The sequence below is a fragment of the Mirounga leonina genome, unplaced genomic scaffold (assembly GCF_011800145.1).
Source record: "Mirounga leonina isolate KUSES-001 unplaced genomic scaffold, KU_Mleo_1.0 Mir_94, whole genome shotgun sequence".
Lineage (NCBI taxonomy): Eukaryota > Metazoa > Chordata > Mammalia > Carnivora > Phocidae > Mirounga > Mirounga leonina.
In genome coordinates, this window is record NW_023270855.1 from 51,264,047 (window position 1) to 51,287,950 (window position 23,904).

The 23,904-nt window shown below is 50.0% G+C and overlaps 2 protein-coding genes across 15 annotated transcripts in view; both read right to left on the reverse strand.

The window, feature by feature from the left end:
- DNM2 (dynamin 2) overlaps window positions 1–5,298 on the reverse strand; it is an 86,010-nt gene extending 80,712 nt beyond the window's left edge. For 6 of the 12 annotated variants that reach the window (XM_034997689.1, XM_034997692.1, XM_034997684.1 and 3 more), the window contains exon 1: window positions 5,052–5,298. In XM_034997689.1, coding sequence (XP_034853580.1) covers window positions 5,052–5,212 — 161 coding nt within the window. In that variant the 5' untranslated portion in view covers window positions 5,213–5,298. The remainder of the gene's footprint in view (window positions 1–5,051) is intronic. The other 6 variants (XM_034997695.1, XM_034997694.1, XM_034997688.1 and 3 more) reach the window with 2 other exon arrangements.
- An 807-nt stretch (window positions 5,299–6,105) lies between these two features.
- Window positions 6,106–16,344, reverse strand: QTRT1 (queuine tRNA-ribosyltransferase catalytic subunit 1). Of its 3 annotated transcripts, none has more exons than XM_034997071.1 (11): window positions 15,928–16,344; window positions 15,628–15,696; window positions 15,391–15,529; window positions 11,022–11,100; window positions 10,804–10,919; window positions 8,708–8,846; window positions 8,376–8,451; window positions 8,145–8,254; window positions 7,971–8,058; window positions 7,797–7,876; window positions 6,106–6,811 (listed from the first exon to the last, which is right to left on the reverse strand). In XM_034997071.1, the coding sequence occupies exons 1-11, from the start codon at window positions 16,168–16,170 to the stop codon at window positions 6,763–6,765; spliced, it is 1,188 nt and encodes a 395-aa protein (XP_034852962.1). In that variant the 5' UTR covers window positions 16,171–16,344; the 3' UTR covers window positions 6,106–6,762. The 3 variants fall into 3 exon arrangements, with proteins under 3 accessions (XP_034852962.1, XP_034852960.1, XP_034852961.1); XM_034997069.1 differs by having other exon boundaries at window positions 7,745–7,876; XM_034997070.1 differs by lacking the exon at window positions 6,106–6,811 and having other exon boundaries at window positions 7,687–7,876; window positions 15,928–16,341.
- Between the last annotated feature and the right edge of the window lie 7,560 nt (window positions 16,345–23,904).

Consider the following 23,904-nt stretch of genomic DNA (forward strand, 5'->3'; position numbering starts at 1 on the left):
TCAGCCCGCTCCCAGGGGAGAGGGAACATCCTGATTCCCATTTCCCAGACGCGAGAAGTGAGGTCATTCGGCCGACGTGTGACAGGGACAGCCACATTCCACCGGCGCCTCCAGATGCTCCCCATTCAGGCTGGCCCGGGTACTACCGACCACACAGGCAAAGGAACCTTAGTTTTCCACCGAAAGGAAAAACAATGGCAACAGCTGTCATTTCCAAGCAGCTTTATTTTTTATTTTTATTTTTTTTTAAGATTTTATTTATTTGACAGAGAGAGAAACAGCGAGAGAGGGAACACAAGCAGGGGGAGTGGGAGAGGGAGAAGCAGGCTTCCCGCTGAGCAGGGAGCCTGATGCGGGGCTCGATCCCAGGACCCCGGGATCATGACCTGAGCCGAAGGCAGAGGCCCAATGACTGAGCCACCCAGGTGCCCCTCCAAGCAACTTTAAACACCTACGATCTGTGAAGGCACAAACCAGCCCAGGCAGCAGCCCGTGTGCCTGCCCCTTGGTCTGGCGGGGACGGGAGCGGCCACCAGTCATCTGACAGGTATCTGTCCAGCACCCACTGTGTGCCAGGCAGCAGCCTGGTGTGGCCATGTCTCCATGAGAGACACATCACCGAAGACCAAATGGAAATGGGGCTGGAGATGGTAGAGACCCATGGGCAGCTGATTCTTGTCAAAAGAAAAATGGCACTGGGCTCCTCTGTGAGTTAGCAAGTACCACTCACTGAGAAAATTGAGGTAAAGCTGAAAATCGAAGGAGAGTCCTCAGCTTGCCCAGAACCAGGTCCGAAACGACTGGAATGGCGCCACCACAGCCTTCCCTCTGCTCAGAGCCCTCCTGGGCCCCCACCCTACCCCAGCACCTCCTAATGTCATCTCCCCCCACTCTCCTGCTATACTGGCCTGCAGGCACAGGACCATCTCAGGGCCTTTGCACCGGCCGTTCCCACAGCCCGGGACGCTCTCCCAGCAAATCTCCACTGGTGGCTCCCCCCTCACCTGCTTAAGTCTTGGCTCAAATGTCACTTTCCCAAGAAGGCCTTCCCTGATGCCCAGCCCCCTACTATTTAAAACCCGAACTTTCCCCTGCCCTCTCCAGGAGGAGCCTGCTCTTCTTTTCCTTAACAGTTATCAATTTCCACCCTGTTCTGCCCCCTTCCTTATCTGCCCCCCACGGCAGGGGTTTTGGTATCTTGCTCAGGGCTGTGTCTGCACCCCAGAACAGGGCCACACACAGAGTACATGTGCTCAGAAAACATTTTTCAATGAACAAATGAAAACTGCACAGCGTTTTATTTTATTTTATTTTTAAAGATTTATTTATTTATTTATTTGAGAGAGAGAGAATGAGAGAGAGCGAGTACATGAGAGGGGGGAGGGTCAGAGGGAGAAGCAGGCTCCCCGCCAAGCAGGGAGCCCGATGCGGGACTCGATCCCGGGACTCCAGGATCATGACCTGAGCCGAAGGCAGTCGCCCAACCAGCTGAGCCACCCAGGCGCCCTGCACAGCGTTTTAAGCACTCTTCCTGTGCTATACACTCTTTGAAGCATTTAGTCCTCCCTCCACCCTCAATGATAGGCACCAGATGACTTTATCTCCCCTAAGAGGTGAAACACACCCATCTGCTCACCTGAAAGGGGCCCATCAGTAGATACTGTTAACAGCCCCATTTCCTAGCTGGGGATACCAAGGCTCAGAGGGGAAAGGTTCATGGGATCAAGCCCAGCCCTGGGGGTTCTGAGCTGGAGGCCTCAACCTCGGCTTCCTCTTCTCCCAAGGAAAAATTTCCCAAGCTCCTCCCTCCATTTGGCTGCTGAGGCTAAAAGACCAGGGTCACTGGAGAGCTACATCCTTCCCCCTTCTTAGGGCCACATTCTGGTACAGGGCAGACAAGCCAAGGGTCTTAAACTCAAAGGTTTCCAGGGCCAGGAGTCCCCAGGCAAATGTAAAATGAGCCTGGGCGACTATTAGGGAGGAGTGAGGAGTGTGGCACTCCCGTGGCCACTTCTAGTCTGACCCAGGCACTTGATGCCAAGCAAGACTTGGGCCTAGGGAGGCCAGAATATGAGGATTATAACAACAGCTGCCAGGGGCATAGATAGGGTCAATGCACTCAACACCCATTAACTTATGCAGTCCCCCTGGGGAGGGTGTAGTTATCACCCCATTTTACAGAAAAGGAACCTGAGTCCACTTGGCCAAATTCACACACCCAAACATGCTGGAGTCAGGCCTAAGGCCTAAGGCCTAAGGCCCATGTACACCACCACTAAACTCTAAAGATCTGTGGGTGTTTGCTAAGCAATGCAAAAATCCAAATCTTGATGCAAAATATAAATATTGGCAGCTAATTAAAAACGAAAAAGATTTGAAATGCTATGCAGGTGAAACAAAAACCAGCAAGCAGGCCTCGGCCCCCAGCTGTCAATCTGCAATCACTGGTACAGGCTGAGCTAACTGGGCCATTCTCCCTTGGACCACATTCTTAGAAAAACCAACAAGGAGGAAGCAATGAAACAGAGCAGTCTGTGCTGACCCCCAGGCCCAGGCCCTTGACATACTCTCTCGTTTGTTCCTTGAAACTAGACAAGATGTCCACTGTAAAGATCCATAGTGCAAAGAGGCAAACAGGTTCTCATTCAAAATGAGGCCTGCCTGCCGTCCCCCTATGGCAGGGCTCGGTAGCTAAGAAACCTGACCCACGCTCCAGAAATAAAAAGAAGTTAGCTCTGTTTGAGCAACCCATCTCTGAGAAGCTTTTTTAAAACTCTGGTTCTCAGGCCCCGAACTAATGCTCTCAACGATCAAGGTCACATTGCAGGCTTCTGGGAGGAGGTTGCCACAGAAGCCAGCTCAGTAGTAGATGCCTGGATGGGTGGGTAAGAGAGAAAGGCGAAGGGCAGAGAGACTGAGGGGAGGTGGGCAGGGGAGAGAGACCCCAGGTCCCCAACCTAGAGCCCCCAGTTCCTCACTGAACGGCCTTGAGCAAGAGTGCTCTGCTGAGCCTCCGTTTTCTGCTCTGTAAAATGGGATCATAGCAGTGTCAGCCTCGTCAAGCTTAAATGCAGTCCAGTGTGTAACTTGAGCACTTTCATTCTGATTAGTTTTTGTTGATGATATGAGAGGAACCAGCATGGTGAATAACAGCCTGTCCCTGTCGACCTACCGTGTGCCACGCACTGTGTTAAGTAAGCACTTTCAACACATCATGTCCCTGCATCATGGCAACAGTCTTGTTGAGGGACCATCACCCCATTTTTAGGAGGGGAAACTGAGGCTCAGAGAGGCCAAACCACCTGAGCAAAGTCCCAAGGCAAATGAAATAGACAGAACTTTGCTGTGTGCCCATCGAAAGCCTGGGCAGGGAGGAAGATAACCATGCAAAGGGGCCCACAGCCCAGCCCAAGGCTCAGCCCAGGCCCGGCTGACCCCAAGTCCACACCTTTCCGCCACAGTGGACAACAGGCAAGGCGCCAGAGACAAAGCAGCAAAGGAGGAAATTCATGCCGCTGACAGCCAAACTCCAGGCCTCCGGGAAGGCAGGGCGGGGCTGGGCACCCAGCTGGGTTCCAGTGAGCCCTAGCCTGGTGCCCTTGGGCCAAGAATGAGTCTTTTCTGAGCCTCCCTGCTCCTGTCTAAGGTGGGGATAAGAGAACTTCCACCTCGCTCACTATGGGGTTCAAGAGGCTGACAAAAGAACTCAGCCTGGGGCCTGCCAGATGAACATTACCCCTCAACACCGATAACAACCACAGTAATACTAACGATTACTGTGATGTTATCGTTTGGCAGCCACAGGCACAAATGGAGTCCTTCCCAGAATGGAGAAGTGACAGCCCATCTAGGAGGCAGAAGGGCAAGAGGCGGGGGAAGGGAGAGGAAAGAACCAAACACCCCTGGAGGCCACATGTCCAGCTCTCATTCATCAGCTTCCTGAATCCTGGAAACAGCCCAGAGAGTGGAGTTTGCCCACCGGACAGATGGGCACACTGAGGCTTCTCAGGGCTGCCCAAAAGCCTGATAAGGCTCCAACGAGGGCCCCCAATTTGCAGGCTTTCGCTTGGGAGCTGGCCTCTGTGTTCTGGGATACCAGAGCACCCTGACAAGGGCCGGGAAAGAATCCTGCAGAAAGGTTCCCCCCCGCCCCCAGGGCCTACTTCCAACTGATAGGGAAATTCAGGTTTCATCCTTCAGCTCCCTTGTCCTCTGCATGCTCCCACCACCTCCTCCCTACTGCAGAGGTGGGGCCAGGCAGCCAGGGCCTGCCAGGGCACTGATGGGCAGACTAAGATAAGGCCGACACCTGTACAGACGAAAGGATCTATTTGTGAGAGAAGCCAGCGTTTGCCAGGGACCAGGCTTTAGAGTCTGTCTAGGAGAACCAGACAACCGAGTCCCCTAGGGTCCAGCCTGCCAGTCAGACTGCAGAGGCTTGCCAGAGTAACCCAACAGAGGCACGGCTAAGTGTTAAAGTCTGCGAGGGGCACGGACGGGCCGCCAGACAGCACAGGTCACCCCAGACAGCTAGCCAGGCAGCAGGGGGCCACCCTGAGGGAATGGGCAGATGGACAGCCAAATGGTGGTGGCAAGGGGTTCTATCCAGGACAGAGAGACAGCTAACCAGACGGCAGGGGCTGCTCCAGATAAATGAACAGCCAGCCAGACCACAGGGGTTCGAACCAATAGGTATCTAGCTGGCAGGTTTCGGACAGACAGAGAAGAGGGACCCTGAACCACAGGCAACCAGATGGTAGAATTCAGCCACGAAAGGGGGGACCAGAAGAGTCGGCGACGGTCCACCGCACTTCCTGGCCCACGCCCCCCCCCCCAGTCGGTGAGACGCCCCAAGGGCCTGAGCCGGCTCCCCAACCCCTGCAGGAAGCCCTCCGCCCAGGGCGTCCCACAGAGCCCGCCTCCCCGTCCCCGTCCCCGTCGCGGGGACGCAAGCGCCGCAGTTACGCCGGCTGCGCAGGGCGCGCCATTCCCGGTCCGCCCTCCGCGCCCTAGGCCGCCGCCCGCCCGCCGTCGCCGCCGCGCTCGCTCACCGGCCGACGAAGTTCTCGAGCACCGAGCTCTTGCCGGCGCTCTGGCCGCCCACCACGGCGATCTGCGGCAGGTCCAGGTGGCAGCTCTGGCCGATGGAGCTGAAAGCGTCCTGCAGCTTGTTGACCAGCGGGATCAGCTCTTCCATCCCGCGGTTGCCCATGGCGCCGGCGGCCCCGGCCCGAGCGCCCCGCGCTCCCCGCCTGCCCCCGGCCCTTAACGACGCGGCCCCGCGGCGTCCGCAGCCGTTGCTCCCCGCCCGCCCGGGCCTCGGCGCGACGCCCGCTCCCGGCTCGGCCTCACAGTCGCCGCCTCATCCGGTTCTCAGACGACACCCGACCCGAGCGACCTCCCGCCCGGGCTCCGGGGCTGCGCCCAAAGCCCTCACACCGCCCCCGATTGGCCGGCCGCGCTGCCACTCGTACACACGAGCCAGTGAAAGAGAGGCATAGGCCTATGGTTGAGTGAACCTTCCCCCAGGAGATCTCCCGGTGGGTTCATTGGACTCCAGAACTGTCGTTTTTCCGCAAGAGCCAATAGCGTGGGGGCAGCGAGTTGTCAAGGCCAGGAGGCGGTGTTTCGGGAAAAGGCAATGTTGGCTCCGCCTATTATGGGAGGCCCCCGACGGCAAGAAAACCCAAGTCTTATTGGCAGGAAGACCCGCCAGTCAAAAGTGCCGGCCAATGACATTAGGGATCGATTCATAGACTCTGGTTTGTCACTTGACACTAACTAGTTTCCTAAGAATTCCCCATTGGTTTATATAAATATCATTTCGTTCCTCCAGCCAACAAAGCCAGAGAGGACGGGCTTTGACCTCCGAATCCTGACTTTGATTGAGGACTTCTCTGTCAATCAAAGAATCTCCCGTTTTGTGACTGTTGTAGGTCTATTAGTCTTCCGGAGTAAAGGATAAGGCCCACCGTACTCGCCGAAGGGCGACACCTCGTGGTGGGACTCGGTAGTGTCCATCGCTTCTGAGCTTCCGGCCTCTAAGGAGAACTACAAGTCCCAGAATGCATCTCGGCCCGGGGCTTGCAAACCAGCTTTTCGCGCGGGGTTTCAAAGCGCTTTGAAGAGGAGTCCGGCGTTAGCAGTTCCTAGGGAGAGGCGGTCTAGCGCTGCATCGTTGGCTCTCATTTTCATTCCTGTAAAGTCCCACCTTCACGCTTTTGCAAATGCTGCGCCCTTTCCTAGGATTACCTTCTGCTCACGCCCCGACTTGATTCGGCTAACGCCTGCCTGCACGTTGTTCCCCTGCCTCTTCGACTTGAGCGCATCGTGACCTTTTTGAGTACCCAATGAAACTCAGTGGATCCTCTCCCCTTGAAAAGATACTATTCTGCAGTCGGTGTTGGAGGCTCTGGGATCTAGGGATCTTGACCTCGTGGGAAAAAAAGCCGGAGACAGGTGGAAGGATTTTATGAAAAGAAGTGATTTGATCCCCCTAGGCATAGATTGGCCAGAAAGAAGCCCAATAAGGAGTCAGATGCAACGGAGGTAGGGAAGTGGGCTGATGAGGCCGTAACAGGGGAGTGGCAGAGCGGCCAATGGTATATGCCTGCTCCAAGACCGAAAACCCTGGTCTCAGAGAGGTGGGCAAAAAGTTAACCGACAAGGCTTGGCACTGGAGCCTTGACCACGGTGACGGAAACCTGGAAACACCCTCCATCCCCTTCATTGAGCTGGTTAAGTAAATACTGTGCAACAGCTCTAAGACAGGAAGTCTTCATGTTCTGACGTGTAAACAATCTGAAATATACTAAGAGAAAAAAAGGTACAGAACTGCACATCAAGGGCGCCCACATTCATGAAGAATATATACACACGAAAAATCTGGGAGAATCACAAACTGATCAAAAAGTTGCATTTTTATGCTATTAGAATAGTGGATCCTACACATTGTATACATGGATTACTTTTTCAATATAAAAACCCTTATCTTGGGGCGCCTGGGTGGCTCAGTCGTTGAGCGTCTGCCTTCGGCTGGGGTCATGGTCCCAGGGTCCTGGGATCGAGCCCCGCATCGGGCTCCCTGCTCTGCGGGAAGCCTGCTTCTCCCTCTCCCACTCCCCCTGCTTGTGTTCCTGCTCTCACTCTCTTTAAAAAAAAAAAAAAAAATCTTAAAAAAAAGAACAGTACCGGGCACAGCGTAAGCACCTGCTAGATCACACCTACTGCCTTCATCACTGTGTTTACTGACAGCAAAATTAAGCCACGTGTCAATAGTCAAGGCTCAGAGCATGAGCTCTGGAGCCAGGGGGGCTACCTCTCAGTGGTGACCTTGGGTAAGCTACTTTCCCTCTCCACCTGTTTCCTCACCTGTGAAAAGTGGGGTAACAAGTGCCCCCCACAGGTGGCTGGGGGGCCTGAGCCACAGGAAAAGGGATGCACCTCCCGTGCTGGAGTATATCCTACATGCTGGGCTACGCCAGGTGGTTTCCAGAGATCAGCTGCTGCTATGGTTACTTATTATTAATAGTGGGGGCGTGGGGGAGGATGGGGGGACGGGGACGACACACTGGCCACAGTGACACTCAGAGGAAGAAGAGGACCAAGACAGGCCACCTTCCCAAGAAGGCACAGATATACTCTAAATTAGAATAATAATTTAAAAAAATCCTTCAATACCTCCCATTCCCTCCCCTCCCCTCCCTCCCTCCCCCAAGCCAGATCAACTCAGTGTGATCCCCACCGAGGCCAGGGCTTCAGTGGCCCAGGTGGGACAGAGGGTGGGGTCCCCATACATGGTGCCCATGAAGTCCCGTACGAAGTCAGGGAAGCGCTTCTCCACAATGCTGGCACGCACGGCGCTCATCAGCTGTAGCTGTGGGGGGGGAGGGGGTAGGTGTCAGCCAAGGGGCCCCAGGGCCCTCCCCCGCGCCGACCCCGAGCCTGGCCCGCCCTGGCCGAAGGCCCACCTGGTAGGCGATGTTGTGGACAGTGAGGTGGTGCAGGGCAGCCGTGTTGTCACTGTGCAGAAGTGCGTGCAGGAAGGCCCGGCTGTGCCTGTGGACAGGAGGCTGGGGCTCAGCCACGCGGAGTCCTGCACCCCGCCACACCCTCCCCCAGCCCCCAGGCCCAGCTCCGCCTACTTCTGGCAGGTGGGACAGGCACAGTTGGAGTCTATGGGCTGGAAGTCCTTCTCATACTGCTTCTTCTTCAGTTGCAGGTTCCCAGTGGGCACCAAAGCGGAGCCAAAGCGCTGGGGGAGGGGTGGACGAGGGGAAGGTGGGGGTCAACCAGGCCTTCATCCGCACCAGCCCCACCCCAACCTTGGCCCCCCTAGCGCCCCACCCGTCGTCTGCCCCCTGCCAGGGCCTCACCGCCGTCCGCGTGGGGAAGACGCAGTCGAACATGTCACATCCAAGAGCCACGCAGACCACCAGATCGGTGGCATAGCTGGGAGGAGGGCCATGGAGGGAGGGAGCAGAGAACCTCATGCCCTGGTCACACACCCAGGCCTCCCCCCATCACAGACACTCCGACTCCCCAGGGACTGGACCACATTCCCTCTGAACCGCCCCCAGAGGAAAGCCATGTCCTCCTTTAGTCCCCTCCCAGGCAGGGCTGTGTCCTTCCACCAACACCAGCCCGGGCAGGAATCCCCAGGAACCCCCTCCCACAGGTAGGGCTATTTCCCCTCGTCTCCACATACCCGACCCCCATCAGGTAGCGTGGCTTGTCCTTAGGCAGCCTTGAGGTGCTCAGGGCCACCATCCTCCAGAACTGGCCCTTGCTCTCGCCCCCGCTCAGGCCCCCAATGGCGAAGCCTGGCACGTCCCTCTTGGTCATCTCTGGGGGTACAGGGCAAGGTGAGGAGTCACCGGGCGAAAGAAAATGCGCCTCCTCCTCTGCAGCCCCAGGGCAGACCCTGCCCAGACCAGGGCAGACCCTCGGGAAGAAAGAGAGAGAAGTGGGGGAAGGGCGGGTATCTGTCTGTCTTTCCATCTGTCTGTCTAAAGGCCGCTGGTGAGCTCAGCTACCATATGTTGAACGCCTGCTGTGTGTGAAGCTCCCTCCGCTCCTTCAGTCCTCAGGAGAGGCCTACAGCCTGTACACCCTTCACTGACAGCGAAGATGACGCCTTGTACGTTTCCAAACTGAGCATTTTCCAGGTTTTAGAACAGCGAACATCCCACATGCAAGGTAACAGCCTGTCCTCAAAATCTGTAACGTTTCTGCACCAAAACATGAAGAGACTCCCAACAACCGGGGTAAATAACCCCGTAGGTCTGATCTGGTCTGGCCCACAAAGGAGTGGGTTGCCGCATATGCCAGAGGCTGGGTTTAAGCCCAGGTCTAGTCTCCAAGCCCGGCCTTGCCTTGGGCCCCAGCTGCCTAGTTGAACCATGGGAGGCCACAGCATCGACAAAACGGACCCGTCCGAAGGGTCAGATTTCGAAGCTGGAATGAGCAGTCCAACCCACTGGAGACAAGTTGTTCAAATGTGGCCTCCCAGCCACCCCACCCCCACCCCGACCTCACCGTGGACTCCGATCCCATCCTGGGGAGAACCCAGGCGGTGCTGCTGCTGGTGCAGGGGAGCTTAGAGCGCTTCGAGAAGCATCACCAGTGTGGCCAAAACTGAATTTGCTAGGGCAAGACCAGCGTGGTAGGTTTTTTTTGTTTTTCAAATGAGAGCACAGAGAATGCCAGAAAATGTTTCACGTGTAAGGGTAACGTTTCATGAAGTCTTGGTTTCTGCTTTCATCTATGTCCACACATACTGAGCTGTGACGTGAAGTGTATCTCTGCCTGGGGGTCTCCTTTAAAATGGCTCACTGGACCGGGAGCTGGGCACAGCTTGAGGACAAAAGGAATTACAACAAGGACAGTCTGCACAACGGTACACATGGATGCCAGGTGCAGGCACAGGACTAAACAGACCTTCCCGTTTATCCTCACTTCGACCCCATGACATTGGGAATATGTGCCCATTTCACAGAGGAAAAAAGGGAGGCTCAGAGAGGCCAAGGGTGCAGAACCATGAGGCAGCAGATCAGAGGTCTGGATCCAGCCAAACAAACTCTAGGACCCAGAGTCTTGCCTATGACACTTCGTTGCCTTTGCGCCCCCATCTCTGCCTCCCTTTTGTCTCCGTGGCCATGGCCTTGGTATAGGTCTCTCACTCTTCTCCTGGGCAAATACTCCAACCTCTTCATGGGCCTTCTGCTTCCTATCCTACTGGGATTTTTCCATGATTCCTCTTGGTCCCTGTCACTTGCCCACTCAGCAGCCCTCCATGGCTCCCCAGTACCTCAGCGTGGTATCCCAGGGCCTCCAGTGTCAGCACAATCCCTGGACCCCACCCCTAACTCCTGACCCTGGGGAGGAAGCAGCACCTGTATCAGTTAATGCTGTAGGTTCTACAGCCCAGGAACTGGGTCCAAATCTCAGCTCTGCAATGTCCAAGCTGCGTGGCTTGGGGTAAGTGACTTTACAGCTCTGTGCTTCAGGTTCCTCTTCTGTAACCTCGGGAACCTGGTAGTTCCCACCTTACAGGATGGCTATGAAAACTCAATGGGGCAATCTGTGACCGGCATATGGCGTAGCGTCTGATGACTACCCCCAAATCGCTAGCTATTGGAATTACTATCATTCTGCAAACATTCTAGTCCATTCTGCCCCCGGGCCTTTGCTTCAGCTATTCCTTCCACCCATTAACAACCACCGTCCACACCACCACATGCCAGGCCCATGTGGGGCCCTCAGTGATGGATGAGCCCTGGATGGACCAGCACATGGCTCTACCTTCGAGGCAGGTGGCCCGGAGATCCGCGTCTAGCCCACCCTGGATGATGGCAAAGAGGTTTTGTTTGTCTGGCCGCTGATGGGCTGCAATGCATCGGTCCAGCCAGCGGATTGACCTGTAAGAGGGCCCTAGTCATGAGCCCTAGGGTAAGGAGACAAGGCTACAGGACTCGGATCCCCTCCCCCACACACACACCCACACAAACACACACACACACCTGTACATGGCCTCCTCCACGCGTGGCCCCGTCACAGTGCTGCTGACCACATCATCCAGTTGCATGATGATGTCTGAGCCTGGGGGGTGAGACAGAAGCACCATCACTGGGAAAGCCTTCACTTCCTTTTGGGGATAAGCTGGACCCTAGAAGTCCCTCCTTGGGTCTTGCTGACTCCCACGAAGCCCCCCAGTCTGTTTATGCAACAACCAGAGGGAGCTTTTGAAAATACCCATTTGGTCTTGCCTCACCCCAGCTAAAACCCGGCCCAGGCACATGGAATAAAATCCCACTCCTGCACGTTTACCCTTCAAGAGCAAAATGTTGTTAATACAAAGTGATCCGCCATGGCGTGGCGGGTAATAGCATAATGGGAGCCCAAGTGACCATCAACATCTGGCTAAATAAATCATGGTCCAACCCTTAACAGAATGTTCCTTTCCCACAATTCCAAAATCTAGAAACTTCTCAAAATCAAAGACTTTATCTTACGCTTACGGCATACCTAATTTCACAGCAAAACCCAAGACAGTGATAATCTTTTATAAAATCCAATTTAACGGGTGCCTTATTCAGTCTTAAAAAGGAAGAAAATTCTGACATATACTACAACTTTGTGGCCATTATGCTCAGTGAAATAAGCCAGACACAAAAATGACAAGTATTGTATGATGCCATTTAGATGAGGTCCCTAGAGAAGTCAAATTCATAGAGACGGGAAGTAGATGGCGAGAGCCAGAGGCTGGCGGAGGGGAATGGAGAGTTAGTGTTTAATGGGCACAGAGTTTCAGTTTTGCAAGATGAAGAGTTCTGGAGAGGGATGGTGGTGATGGTTGCACAACAATGCAAATGTGCTTAGTGCCACTAAATCGGACACTTAAACTTGGTTATAGGGCGCCTGGGTGGCTCAGTTGGTTAAGCGACTGCCTTCGGCTCAGGTCATGATCCCGGAGTCCCGGGATCGAGTCCCGCATCGGGCTACCTGCTCAGCAGGGAGTCTGCTTCTCCCTCTCCCACTCCCCCCTCTGTGCTCTCTCTCTCTCACTCTCTCTCAAATAAATAAATGAAATCTTTAAACATGGTTATAGGGGCGCCTGGGTGGCTCAGTCGTTAAGCGTCTGCCTTTGGCTCAGGTCATGATCTCCAAGTCCTGGGATCGAGCCCCGCATCAGGCTCCCTGCTCAGCGGGGAGTCTGCTTCTCCCTCTCCCTCTGCCTCTCCCCACTGCTCCTACTCTCTCTCTCTCTCTGTATCTCTCTGTCTCAAATAAATAAATTAAAAAAAAAAAATTCTATTTAAACATGGTCATAGTGGGGCGCCTGGCCAGCTTAGTCAGTAGAGCATGCCACTCTTGGTCTCACAGTCATGTGTTCAAGCCCCACGTTGGGCATGGAGCCTATTTAAAAAAATGAGTATGTTTTAAAAATAAATAAATAAATAAGGTTATAGTGGCAACTATTTTTAATGGTAAATTTTATGTTGCCACAATTTTTTTTTTATTTTTTTTTATTTTTTAAGATTTTATTTATTTGACAGAAAGACACAGCAAGAGAGGGAACACAAGCAGGGGGAGCGGGAGAGGGAGAAGCAGGCTTCCCACCGAGCAGGGAGCCCGATGCGGGGCTAGATCCCAGGACCCTTGGGACCATGACCTGAGCTGAAGGCAGACGCTTAACGACTGAGCCACCCAGGTGCCCGGTCACAATTTTTTTTTTTAATGGAAAAGGAACAAGTAAAAGAAACAAGTAAAGTTTAACAGGGTACTGTCCCAGACCTACTAAGATGCTATGTATGCTGCATTATCCTTATAAAATATTACAATTCTGAATTGACCTGAAGAATTTCAGATTAGGGGCTATGGATTTATACATGTTAGAAAAGCTCAGGGGAATATTGTCAAGATGCATCTTTATAGGAAAAAAGCAGAGTGCACCACACAAACCAAAGATGGGGCAATTTGAGAATCAATAGGATAGATTCCACTGCAAGAGATTGAGACACAGCAAATACATTTAAACCCATGATTAAACAAACAAACAAACAAACCCCTCATTTCATGGTGATCCTAAAAACACTAAAGATTAATTCATCATTGCTGGAGGATGCTAAGTAATCAAGCCATGAAAACTAGTAAATAAGGAAAAGAACGAATCCCATTTTCCTATATGAACTGAACTTCTTGGTCACCCAGGAGTAGGTGATGGATGTTTCTCTTCACAGAAATAATCTGGCTGATAAATGAAGAACGAACATTACCACTTTGGAACTCCTAATGGCAGAAAAAAACTGTTACACAGCACCATGGGGATGTAATCAGCAAAATTCAGACCCTGTGAGATCCTACCGGGGAAAGGAACTCGTTTCTTGAAGGAGCAAATTTATGAATGAATGAATGAATGAATGAATGAATGAATGAATGAATAGGCACCTGGGTGGTGAGATCGAGCGCCACCTCGAATCCCACCTCTGGTTCCTCCCTCAGCAGGGCGATGGCTTGGGATTCTCTGCCTCTCCCCTCCTCTGTCCCAAATAAATACCTAAAGTCTTTTTTAAAAAAAGAAGATAGGAGGGGCGCCTGGGTGGCTCAGTCGTTAAGCATCTGCCTTCGGCTCAGGTCATGATCCCAGGGTCCTGGGATCGAGCCCCGCATCGGGCTCCCTGCTCGGCCAGGAGCCTGCTTCTCCCTCTCCCACTCCCCCTGCTTGTGTTCCCTCTCTAGCTGTCTCTCTCTCTCTCTCTGTCAAATAAATAAAATAAAATCTTTAAAAAAAGAAGACAGGAAGGAGGTAGAGCTAAAAACTACATAATGTGCACTATATATAATATATGTTAAAAGAGGTATGTTCCTACTGGGTATTTACCCCAAAGATACAAATGTAGGGATCCAAAGGGGTATGTGCACCCCGATGTTTATAGCAGCAATGTCCACAATAGCCAAACTGTGGAAAGAGCCAAGATGTCCATCGACAGACAAATGGATAAAGAAGATGTGGGGTGTGTGTTTGTGTGTGTGTGTGTGTATATATATCAGTGGAATATTATGCAGCCATCAAAAGGAATGAGATCTTGCCATTTGCAACGACGTGGATAGAACTGGAGTGTGTTATGCTGGAGCGAAATAAGTCAATCAGAGAAAGACATGTATCCTATGACCTCACTGATATGAGGAATTCTTAATCTCAGGAAACAAACTGAGGGTTGCTGGAGTGGGGGGTGGGGTGGGAGGGATGGGGTGGCTGGGTGATAGACACTGGGGAGGGTATGTGCTATGGTGAGCGCTGTGAATTGTGCAAGACTTGAATCACAGATCTGTACTTCTGAAACAATGCAATATATGTTAAGAAAAAAAAGAAGAAGAAGATAGCAGGAGGGGAAGAATAAAGGGGGGGAAATCGGAGGGGGAGACGAACCATGAGTGACGATGGACTCTGAAAAACAAACTGAGGGTTCTAGAGGGGAGGGGGGTGGGAGGATGGGTTAGCCTGGTGATGGGTATTAAAGAGGGCACGTTCTGCATGGAGCACTGGGTGTTATGCACAAACAATGAATCATGGAACACTTCATCTAGAACTAATGATGTAATGTATGGTGATTAACATAACAATAAAAATTTTTTAGGGCGCCTGGGTGGCTCAGTTGGTTAAGCGACTGCCTTCGGCTCAGGTCATGATCCTGGAGTCCCTGGATCGAGTCCCGCATCGGGCTTCCTGCCCGGCAGGGAGTCTGCTTCTCCTTCTGACCCTCCCCCCTCTCATGTGCTGTCTCTCATCCTCTCTCAAATAAATAAATAAAATCTTTAAAAAAAATAAATGCTATTCAGGGCGCCTGGGTGGCTCAGTTGGTTAAGCGACTGCCTTCGGCTCAGGTCGTGATCCTGGAGTCCCTGGATCCAGTCCCGCATCGGGCTCCCTGCTCGGCAGGGAGTCTGCTTCTCTCTCTGACTCTCCCCCCTCTCATGTGCTCTCTCTCATTCTCTCTCTCAAATAAATAAATAAAATCTTTAAAAAAAAAAAGAAAAAAGAAAAAAAATTTTTTTAAAAAGAGGTATGTTCATTGTTTTTATGAAGGAATGATAGAAATAGGAGGGACTGAAAGCTTCCCCAGTCCCCCCCCCCCTTGTTGCTCTCTTTATTTCGACACACCTTTGCCCAGCTACTTTGCCATTTACGAGAAAGAATAGCATCTGTGTTAAGAGATTTACAAACATTATGTCATTATTTCTGTGAACTATCCTCATTTGAGCTGGCCCCGCTGAAGCTCAGGCAGGGGGAGGGACTTACCCAAAGCCGAGCAGCACGTTAAGGAACGGCCCGCCTCACCTCCACCCTCTAGAGGCAAGGCAAGAGCAGGTGGCCCGGGATTCGCTCACCTAAAGCGTTCTGGATCTCCACGGACTTCTCCGGGCTCAGAAGGGTCTCCTCACCATCGTAGGGGGAGCGGAAGCGGACGCCCTCCTCCGTCACCTCGGACAGGGACACCAGAGACACCATCTGGAAGCCGCCGCTGTCCTGGGGGAGATCGCACCGCAGGGCTGTCAGGGGGGTGGGACTGGAGAATCCCCACCTCTGAGAAGTGCCCTGGGATCCCGGCCCCGACTCCACCTCACCGTCAGCAGATTGTGGGGCCAGTTCATGAAGCCGTGGAGACCGTGGGCTTTCCGGATCAGCTCGGGGCCCTGGGTTTGGGCAAGAAAAGATCAGGTTAGGGGTGAGCGCTATGTTGCAGGACAAGGCTAGCCAGCTACGGTCCCCGCCGCCCCCTCACGCCCACAACAAGGCCCGGGCCACCGGGGGAGCCCAATACACGTTTGTCGACTGACCTAAATGCATGCCTGTGCCTCGGCGGTGCCCGTACCCGCCCCCCCCCCACTCTCCGCCGCCGCGCCACCGAGGCAGAACCCACGCACCGGCCTCAGACCCAGATGATAGGTGTTGCCCAGGCAGATGCGGCAGCCCAGGGCGTCCAGCTGCTCGGCCGTGATGCCCTTCATAGTGGCCTGCGTGCCCACTGGCATGAACACGGGAGTGGCTACCGGCCCGTGCGGCAGCCGCAGCTCCCCTGCCCGGGCCCTGGATCGGCTACACTCGGCCACCAGCCGCATGATCCGCGGGGCCGACTCCAGGGACGTCGGGCTAACTGCTGACGCCATCTTAGCTAACGGAACCACGTGGACACCGCAACACCCTGGGCGGCGCCATATTGGCTGAAGTCACGTGAGGCAGGGAGCTGGCGTCGCTTTGGAAGTGCGTAGGGGAACCATGGCAACGGACGCCAGCATGCTCGTCCCCGCGGAGCGCTCAGTTCGTTCCCACCCGCTACGTGTTGTCGGGGAAAATAAGTATTGTTATGGGTTCGAATCCCACCCCCGTCATTGTCCGCTCTACAATCAAAGTCTCTCTCTAAGGGATAATTTTCTCCTCTAAAAATGGGGCGAATAATAGTGTCTCGGCATTAAAAACGTTGTAAAAGGGGCGCCTGGCTGGCTCAGTCGGTAGAGCACACCCCTCTTGATCTCGGGGTTTTAGGTTCAAGCCCCACATTGGGTGTAGAGATTACTTAAAATCTCTTAACAAATAAAAATAAATTTTGTGAAGATTGAGAAGCATGGATATGTAGAGATCTTAATAAGCTGCCTTGCACAGGCTTTTGTCTATCTTGCCCACTGATTTGTCCCAAGAACTTAGAACAGCACCTAGTACACAGTACGTGCTCAATATACATTGATTTATACAATGAAAGAAACCCAGATTTGCAGAAGAGGCTCAGACTCAGAACCTAGCCACATTTATTCGTTCATTTATTCAGTGTAGACCTAATATATACATACCTATTAGTGCCAGTCTTCATGCCACACAGGGATGAGAGAGGCTGGGTCATGGGTTTATTGAGCACTGTGTGTTCCACTAATAATAACAAAATATTATATAATATATAACAACTGTTATCGTTGAAAATGGAGCGGATATACGTCCCGGCCAGCAGAGGGCGGCATTGCCCCAGAATCCTTCCTCTCAGTGGCCCACTGGCCTAAATTGTGCTCTCTGAGCAAGACTCTGACCTTCAAGGAGCCTTGGGCTAATGATGCCCCCTTTTCCAGGTGGCGGAGAGTCTTCACTGAGGCCAAGTCCGGAAAACGCCCAACCATGAGGCCCACCTCAGGGCATTTGTACTTGCTATTGCTTTATCTGCAATACTCTTCCTTTCTGATTTTCCCATGGCTGACGTATTTTATCAGTTGTTCCTGACTTCCCCAATCTTAATAATGCTCCACCCCATCACGCTGTATCATGTTGCTTGTAACTCATATTGTGCTTTTAAAACTTCTATATGTTGGGGCGCCTGGGTGGCTCAGATGGTTAAGCTTCTGCCTTCGGCTCAGGTCATGATCCCAGGGTCCTGGGATCGAGTCCCGCATCGGGCTCTCTGCTCCTTGGGAGCCTGCTTCTCCCTCTGCCTCTCTCTCTCTCTGTCTCTCATGAATAAATAAATAATAAATAAATAAATAAATAAAAATCTTAAAAAAAAAAAAAAACTTCTATATGTTGACAATGCCCAATTTTAATTTCCAGTGTAGTCCTCTCTCATTGAACTCCCCTCTCCTCTTTACAGATGTCTCTTTGACATCTCCATGGGGTGTCTGTAGGCACTCAAACTCTAGATCTCTAAAGCAGGGCTCCTGATTGTCCCTCCCAAGCTTGCCTAGGTCCCTCCATCTTCCCCTTCTTAATAATAGCAGCTCAATCCTTCCAGGAACTCAGACCAGAAACTTATGGGTGGTCCTTGAACTCTCACTGTCTTACTCCCTACATCTGATTTACCAGCAAATTCTAGCTGCTCTGCTTTCAAAATCTAAACAGAATCGACTAGTTTACACCCCCTCTGTAGCTCTCACTCTGGCCCAGCCACCAGCATCTCTTGCCTGTATTATTACACTAGATACCTCCCTGGTCTTGTGGCTTCTGTTCTTTACTCCCCATACAATATTCCTGAAGATATTTTAAAGGAAATGCTTTCAACATTTCACCATTATGTATGATAGCTACTGTAAGTTTTTGGAAGATACACTGTATCAAGTAAAGAAAGGTCCTTTTTTTTTTTTAAGATTTTATTTATTTATTTGAGAGAGAGAATGAGAGACAGAGAGCACGAGAGGGAAGAGGGTCAGACGGAGAAGCAGACCCCCTGCTGAGCAGGGAGCCCGATGCGGGACTCGATCCCGGGACTCCGGGATCATGACCTGAGCTGAAGGCAATCGCTTAACCAACTGAGCCACCCAGGCGCCCAAGAAAGGTCCTTTCAATTCCTAGTTCACTAACGGATTTTTGTCATAAATAAATATTTTATGTTTTTTTTTCAGTATCTGAAATAGCTATATTATTTGGCTCATTTAATTTAAAATGCCCAATGACATGAATTTATTTTCTTATTTATTAACACATTTATTTCCATTCTTGTACAAACTCAACTTGGTCATGGTACCTTTTTATATACTATGGCATTTTACATTAATTTTAACTAATATTTTATGTAAAATGTTTGCATCCCATCTGTTATAAATTATATTGGTCTATAGATTTCCTTTCTCATACTGTCTTTGCCTGAGTTTGGTGTTCAAATATCTATTTGCTGGAAGAAATTGTGCGAGATTGGAATTTTCTCTTTCTGGAGTATATTTTTTTATTATTTTTTTATTTTTTTAGATTTTATTTATTTATTTGACAGAGAGAGACACAGTGAGAGAACACAAGCAGGGGGAGTGGAAGAGGGAGAAGCAGCCTTCCTGCTGAGCAGGGAGCCAGATTCGGCGCTCGATCCCAGGACTCTGGAATCATGACCTGAGCCGAAGGCAGACACTTAATGACTGAGCCACCCAGGCACCCCTTTTTCTGGAATATTTTATCGTCCTCACTTGTATATCCATCCAGTTATGTGGTTTTCCTCGAAGACATATTTTTAGCTACTGATTTAAGGTTTGTTGTTTGTTGTTTTGTTTTGTTTTTAAATACACTCTAGGGATGCCTAGGTGGCTCAGTCATTAAGCGTCTGCTTCGGCTCAGGTCATGATCCCAGGGTCCTGGGATCCAGCCCCACGTGGAGCCCCACATCCCGCTCCCTGCTCAGCAGGGAGTCTGCTTCTCCCTCTCCTTCTGCCCCTCCCTCTGCTTGTGCTCCGTCTCTCTCTCTCTCTCTTAAATAAATAAATAAATAAAATCTTTGTAAAAATCATTCTTTTTTATTTGCCATTTTGCAATTTTTTAAAAAAAAGATTTTATTTATTCATTTGACAGAGATAGATACAGCGAGAGAGGGAACACGAGCAGGGGGAGTGGGAGAGGAAGAAGCAGGCTTCCCGCAGAGCAGGGAGCCCGATGTGGGACTCGATTCCAGGACCCTGGGATCATGACCTGAGCCGAAGGCAGACGCTTAACGACTGAGCCACCCAGGCGCCCCTCCATTTTGCAATTTTATATGATGTGTCTCAGGGTGGATTTCTTTTAATTTATCCTATTTGAGATTCTTTCAAATTCTTGGATCTGGTGATCAGAGCCTTTCCATAATTTTAGAAATTCTCAGTTGTTCTCCCTTTGAAGAGCTGCACTTGCCTCAAACACCCCCAACACAGGTGGCTGAGAGCAGGGCAAGAAATGCTGAGGTGTTGCCCCTCCTGAGAACATAATTCCCCAACTGGGGACTAAGAGTGAGCAAACCTTATGCTCCTGGTTGCTCCAGTCTGGAGTGGAGTTTCCCTCCCACTGAACTGGTAGAAGGAAGGGAGGTAAAAGATACCAAATACCAGAAACACTCACTATTCTAATTGAATTTTCTCATAGATTTTCTTGAATAGTTGCTTCCTCATTTACAGTTTGCCCTTAGGACCACTTCCAGAGACGTTCAATGGTTGTTATCTTAACACTTCCCACCAGTTTCACTGGGGAGGGGATCAGCAAAGTTCCTCATGCCAGCATGCAGGAAAATGATTCCCTTTTAATATTTTTTGGTGTTTGTATTTCCTATTCAAACATCAAATACATTTGAGGGGCGCCTGGCTGGCGTGCTCAGTAGAGCGTGCAACTCTTGATCTCAGAGGTGTGAGTTCAAGTCCCACATTACAAATCTTTTTTTTTTTATTATTTTATTTATTTACAGGAGAGAGAGAGCATTGCGGGGGGCGGGCAGCAGACAGAGGGAGAAGCAAGCTCCCCGCTGAGCAGGGAGCCTGATGCAGGACTCAGTCCCAGGAATCTGGGATCGTGACCTGAGCCAAAGGCAGACGCCCAACAGACTGAGCCACCCAGGTGCTCTAGAGATTACAAGTCTTAAATACATTTGAAATATATACATATATCAAATCATTATGTTGTACACTTAAAACTAATACAGGGCTGCTTGGCTGCCTCCGTTGGTAGAGTGTGCAACTCTTTTTTTCTTTTTTTAAGATGTCTTTATTTATTTTAGAGAGAGAGAGACACAGAGCAGGATCAGGAGGGGCAGAGGGAGAGGGAGAGAGAATCTCAAGCCGACTCCTCGCTGACCGCAGAGCCCACGGGGAGCTGAATCCCACGATACCGAGATCAGGGCCTGAGCCGAAACCAAGAGTCAAATGCTTAACCAACTGCATCAACCCGGAGCCCCCTTGAGCAACTCTTGATCTCAGCGTTGTGAGTTCGAGCTCCACATTGATGTAGAGATTACTTTAGATAAATAAATAAACAAATGACTAAGTAAATAAAACTAATACAATGTTATACATCAATTATATCTCAGTAAAACTGGGGGGAATCTCTTAAGCAAATATGGAAAAAGGTTAAAATGGTAAATTTTATATTTTATCTATTTTTCCACAGTAAAAATTTATTTTTTATTTTTTAAATATTTCATTTATTTATTTATTTGACAGAGAGAGCACAAGCAAGGGGAGCAGCAGAGGGAGAGGAAGAAGCAGGCTGAGCAGGGAGCCCATGCAGGACTCCATCCCAGGACATTGGGATCAAGGCCTGAGCCAAAGGCAAGGGCTTAACCCACTGAGCCACCCAGGTGCCCTATAGTAAAAATTTATATAAAGAAATGAAAACATGTACACACACAAAAAAAAAATACATCAAATACAACAAAAATTTTGAAAACAGAGGAGTGTAATAAGCTTTACTGAGGATTCAATTTTAATTAAATAACCTTATTTAAGATTTAAAAATAGATAATATATGGGGCCTCTGGCTGGTTCAGCCGCAAGAGCATACAACTCTTCATCTCAGCATTGTGGGTTCAAGCCACATATTGGGTGTAGAAATTCCTTTTTTTTTTTTTAAGATTTTATTTACTGGGGGGCCTGGGTGGCTCAGTCAGTTAAGGATCTGCCTTTGTCTCAGGTCATGATCCCAGGGTCCTAGGATCGAGCCCTGCATCTGGCTCCCTGCTCAGCGGGAGCCTGCTTCTCCTTCTCCTCCCCTGTGCTCTCTCTTGCTATCTCTGTCACTATCTCTCTCTCTCTCTCTCTCAAATAAATAAATAAATAAATAAATAAATAAATCCTAAAAAAATACTTTATTTATTTATTTGACAGACAGAGACACAGCGAGAGAGGGAACACAAGCAGGGGGAGTGGGAGAAGGAGAAGCAGAATTCCCGCTGAGCAAGGAGCCCCACGCAGGGCTTAATCCCAGGACCCCAGGAACATGACCTGAGCCGAAGACAGACGCTCAACTGACTGAGCCACTCAGGCACCCCTATAAATTACTTTAAAAAATAACTAATAACTAGGGCGCCTGGGTGGCTCAGTTGGTTAAGCGACTGCCTTCGGCTCAGGTCATGATCCTGGAGTCCCGGGATCGAGTCCCGCATCAGGCTTCCTGCTCGGCAGGGAGTCTGCTTCTCCCTCTGACCCTCTTCCCTCTCATGCTCTCTGTCTCTCGTTCTCTCTGTCTCAAATAAATAAATAAAATCTTAAAAAAATAATTAATAACTAAATAAAATAGATAATATATATCCACATGTTTTTTTAAATGTGGATAAAGTGTATGGCATGAATTATCTTTCCCACTCCTGTTCTGTCAAAACAGTTCTCACCCCTTAATATTAAATAATGTTTAGTATTTATTCATTCTTGTCTATACTCACAGACATTTGTCAGCATGTATTAGCAAGTACGTATTTTCTTCCTGTTGCTGTTGTTTTTGATTGATTCATTTAGATATACTATGGGTTTTTTTTTCATCTTCCACAAGTTTTAATACTTTAATACTTTTTACAAATGGAATCTTTGAACTGCCATTTTCCACTAGTCATAGATCATTCTCTCATGGAATTGCCTCAACATCATTCCCAACATTATGATTTACCCCAAATATAAGTTCGATAATAGTTATATTATAATTCGATAGCAAAAAGGAGGCATGAGAGAAACTGCCAGTTGTCCCTCAGTGCCTATCCCATCTCTTCTAATAAAATCAATATAGGGGCACCTGGGTGGCTCAGTCCTTAAGCATCTGCCTTCAGCTCAGGTCATGACCCCGGGGTCCTGGGATGGAGCCCCAAGTGGGGCTCCCTGCTCAGTGGGAAGCCTGCTTCTCCCTCTTTCTCTGCCTGCTGCTCTCCCTGCTTGTGCTCTCTTCAAAATAAATAAATAAAATCTTTTTAAAAAATCATTATACCACACGTGGTCCCTGTGATTTACTTTGTTTCATATGATTATGTGTCTAAGATTTATTGGTGTCCTATTTAGTTGTGGTCCATTCTTTTCTTCTGCAAATCAACATACAGTCGGATATTGGTATAAATATACCACAGTGTACTTATTCATTCTCTAGTCAATGATCTTGTGAACTTCTCAGTGTTTTTGTTATTATAAACAGTTCTCCTGTGAGCCTCTGTGTACGAATCTCCTTGCACACCTGTGCAAGAATCTTAGGAATGGACTTGCAAGACCCTAGACCGGATGGATATTCAACTTTACTAGGCAGTACCAACTTTTTTCTAGGTGATTACAGCAATTGACAGCTACAGTAGTACTGTAAGAAAGCTTCCCTGTGTCAGACACTTATCCACCTGAGCCACCCAGGAGCCCCGGGGTGCAATTCTTTTTTTTTTAATTTTATTGTTTTTTTTTAAGATTTTATTTATTTATTTGACAGAGAGAGAGACAGCCAGAGAGGGAACACAAGCAGGGGGAGTGGGAGAGAGAGAAGCAGGCCTCCTGCAGAGCAGGGAGCCCGATGTGGGGCTCGATCCCAGGACCCTGGGATCCCAGGACCCTGGGATGCTTAACGACTGAGCCACCCAGGCACCTCAAGATTTTATTTATTTATTTGACAGAGAGAGACACAGTGAGAGAGGGAACACAAGCAGGGGGAGTGGGAGAGGGAGAAGCAGGCTTCCCGCTGAGCAGGGAGCCCGATGTGGGGCTCGATCCCAGGACCCTAGGATCACAACCTGAGCCGAAGGCAGATGCTTCACTGACTGAGCCACCCAGGCTCCCGAGATTACTTTAAATATATAAACAAATAAATAAGGAATCTTTGTCAACTCTTCCATTTTCAGAACTCTTCAATTCTGTCCATCAGGTATGTGTGAAACAGCATCTCTTTGGGGTTTTTATTTGCATTTCTGTGATTCTTACTGAGGTTGGACATTTTTTCAGATGTTGGAGCCATTTAGCAACATCTTTCATTATTCAGTTTAGGTAATTTGGCAACAGAATTCACCATGGTTGAGCTGCTGAGCATTTCCTTTTTAAAATTTAGTGTTTTAAATATATATGTTATAAAATATATATAATATATATATTTTTAAAGATTTTATTTATTTATTTGACAGACAGAGACACAGCGAGAGAGGGAACACAAGCAGGGGGAGTGGGAGAGGGAGAAGCAGGCCTCCCGCCGAGCAG

What these genes read in the sequence shown, in the direction of transcription:
- QTRT1 (XM_034997069.1), bottom strand. Translation starts at nt 16,170, where the DNA reads ATGGCGTCAGCAGTTAGCCCGACGTCCCTGGAGTCGGCCCCGCGGATC. An exon ending in ATCATCTGGGTCTGAGGCCG is followed by an intron (nt 15,697 to 15,927) that starts GTGCGTGGGTTC and finishes GCCCAAACCCAG; the next exon opens with GGCCCCGAGCTGATCCGGAA. An exon ending in CGCTACCTGATGGGGGTCGG is followed by an intron (nt 8,452 to 8,707) that starts GTATGTGGAGAC and finishes CCCTCCTCCCAG; the next exon opens with CTATGCCACCGATCTGGTGG.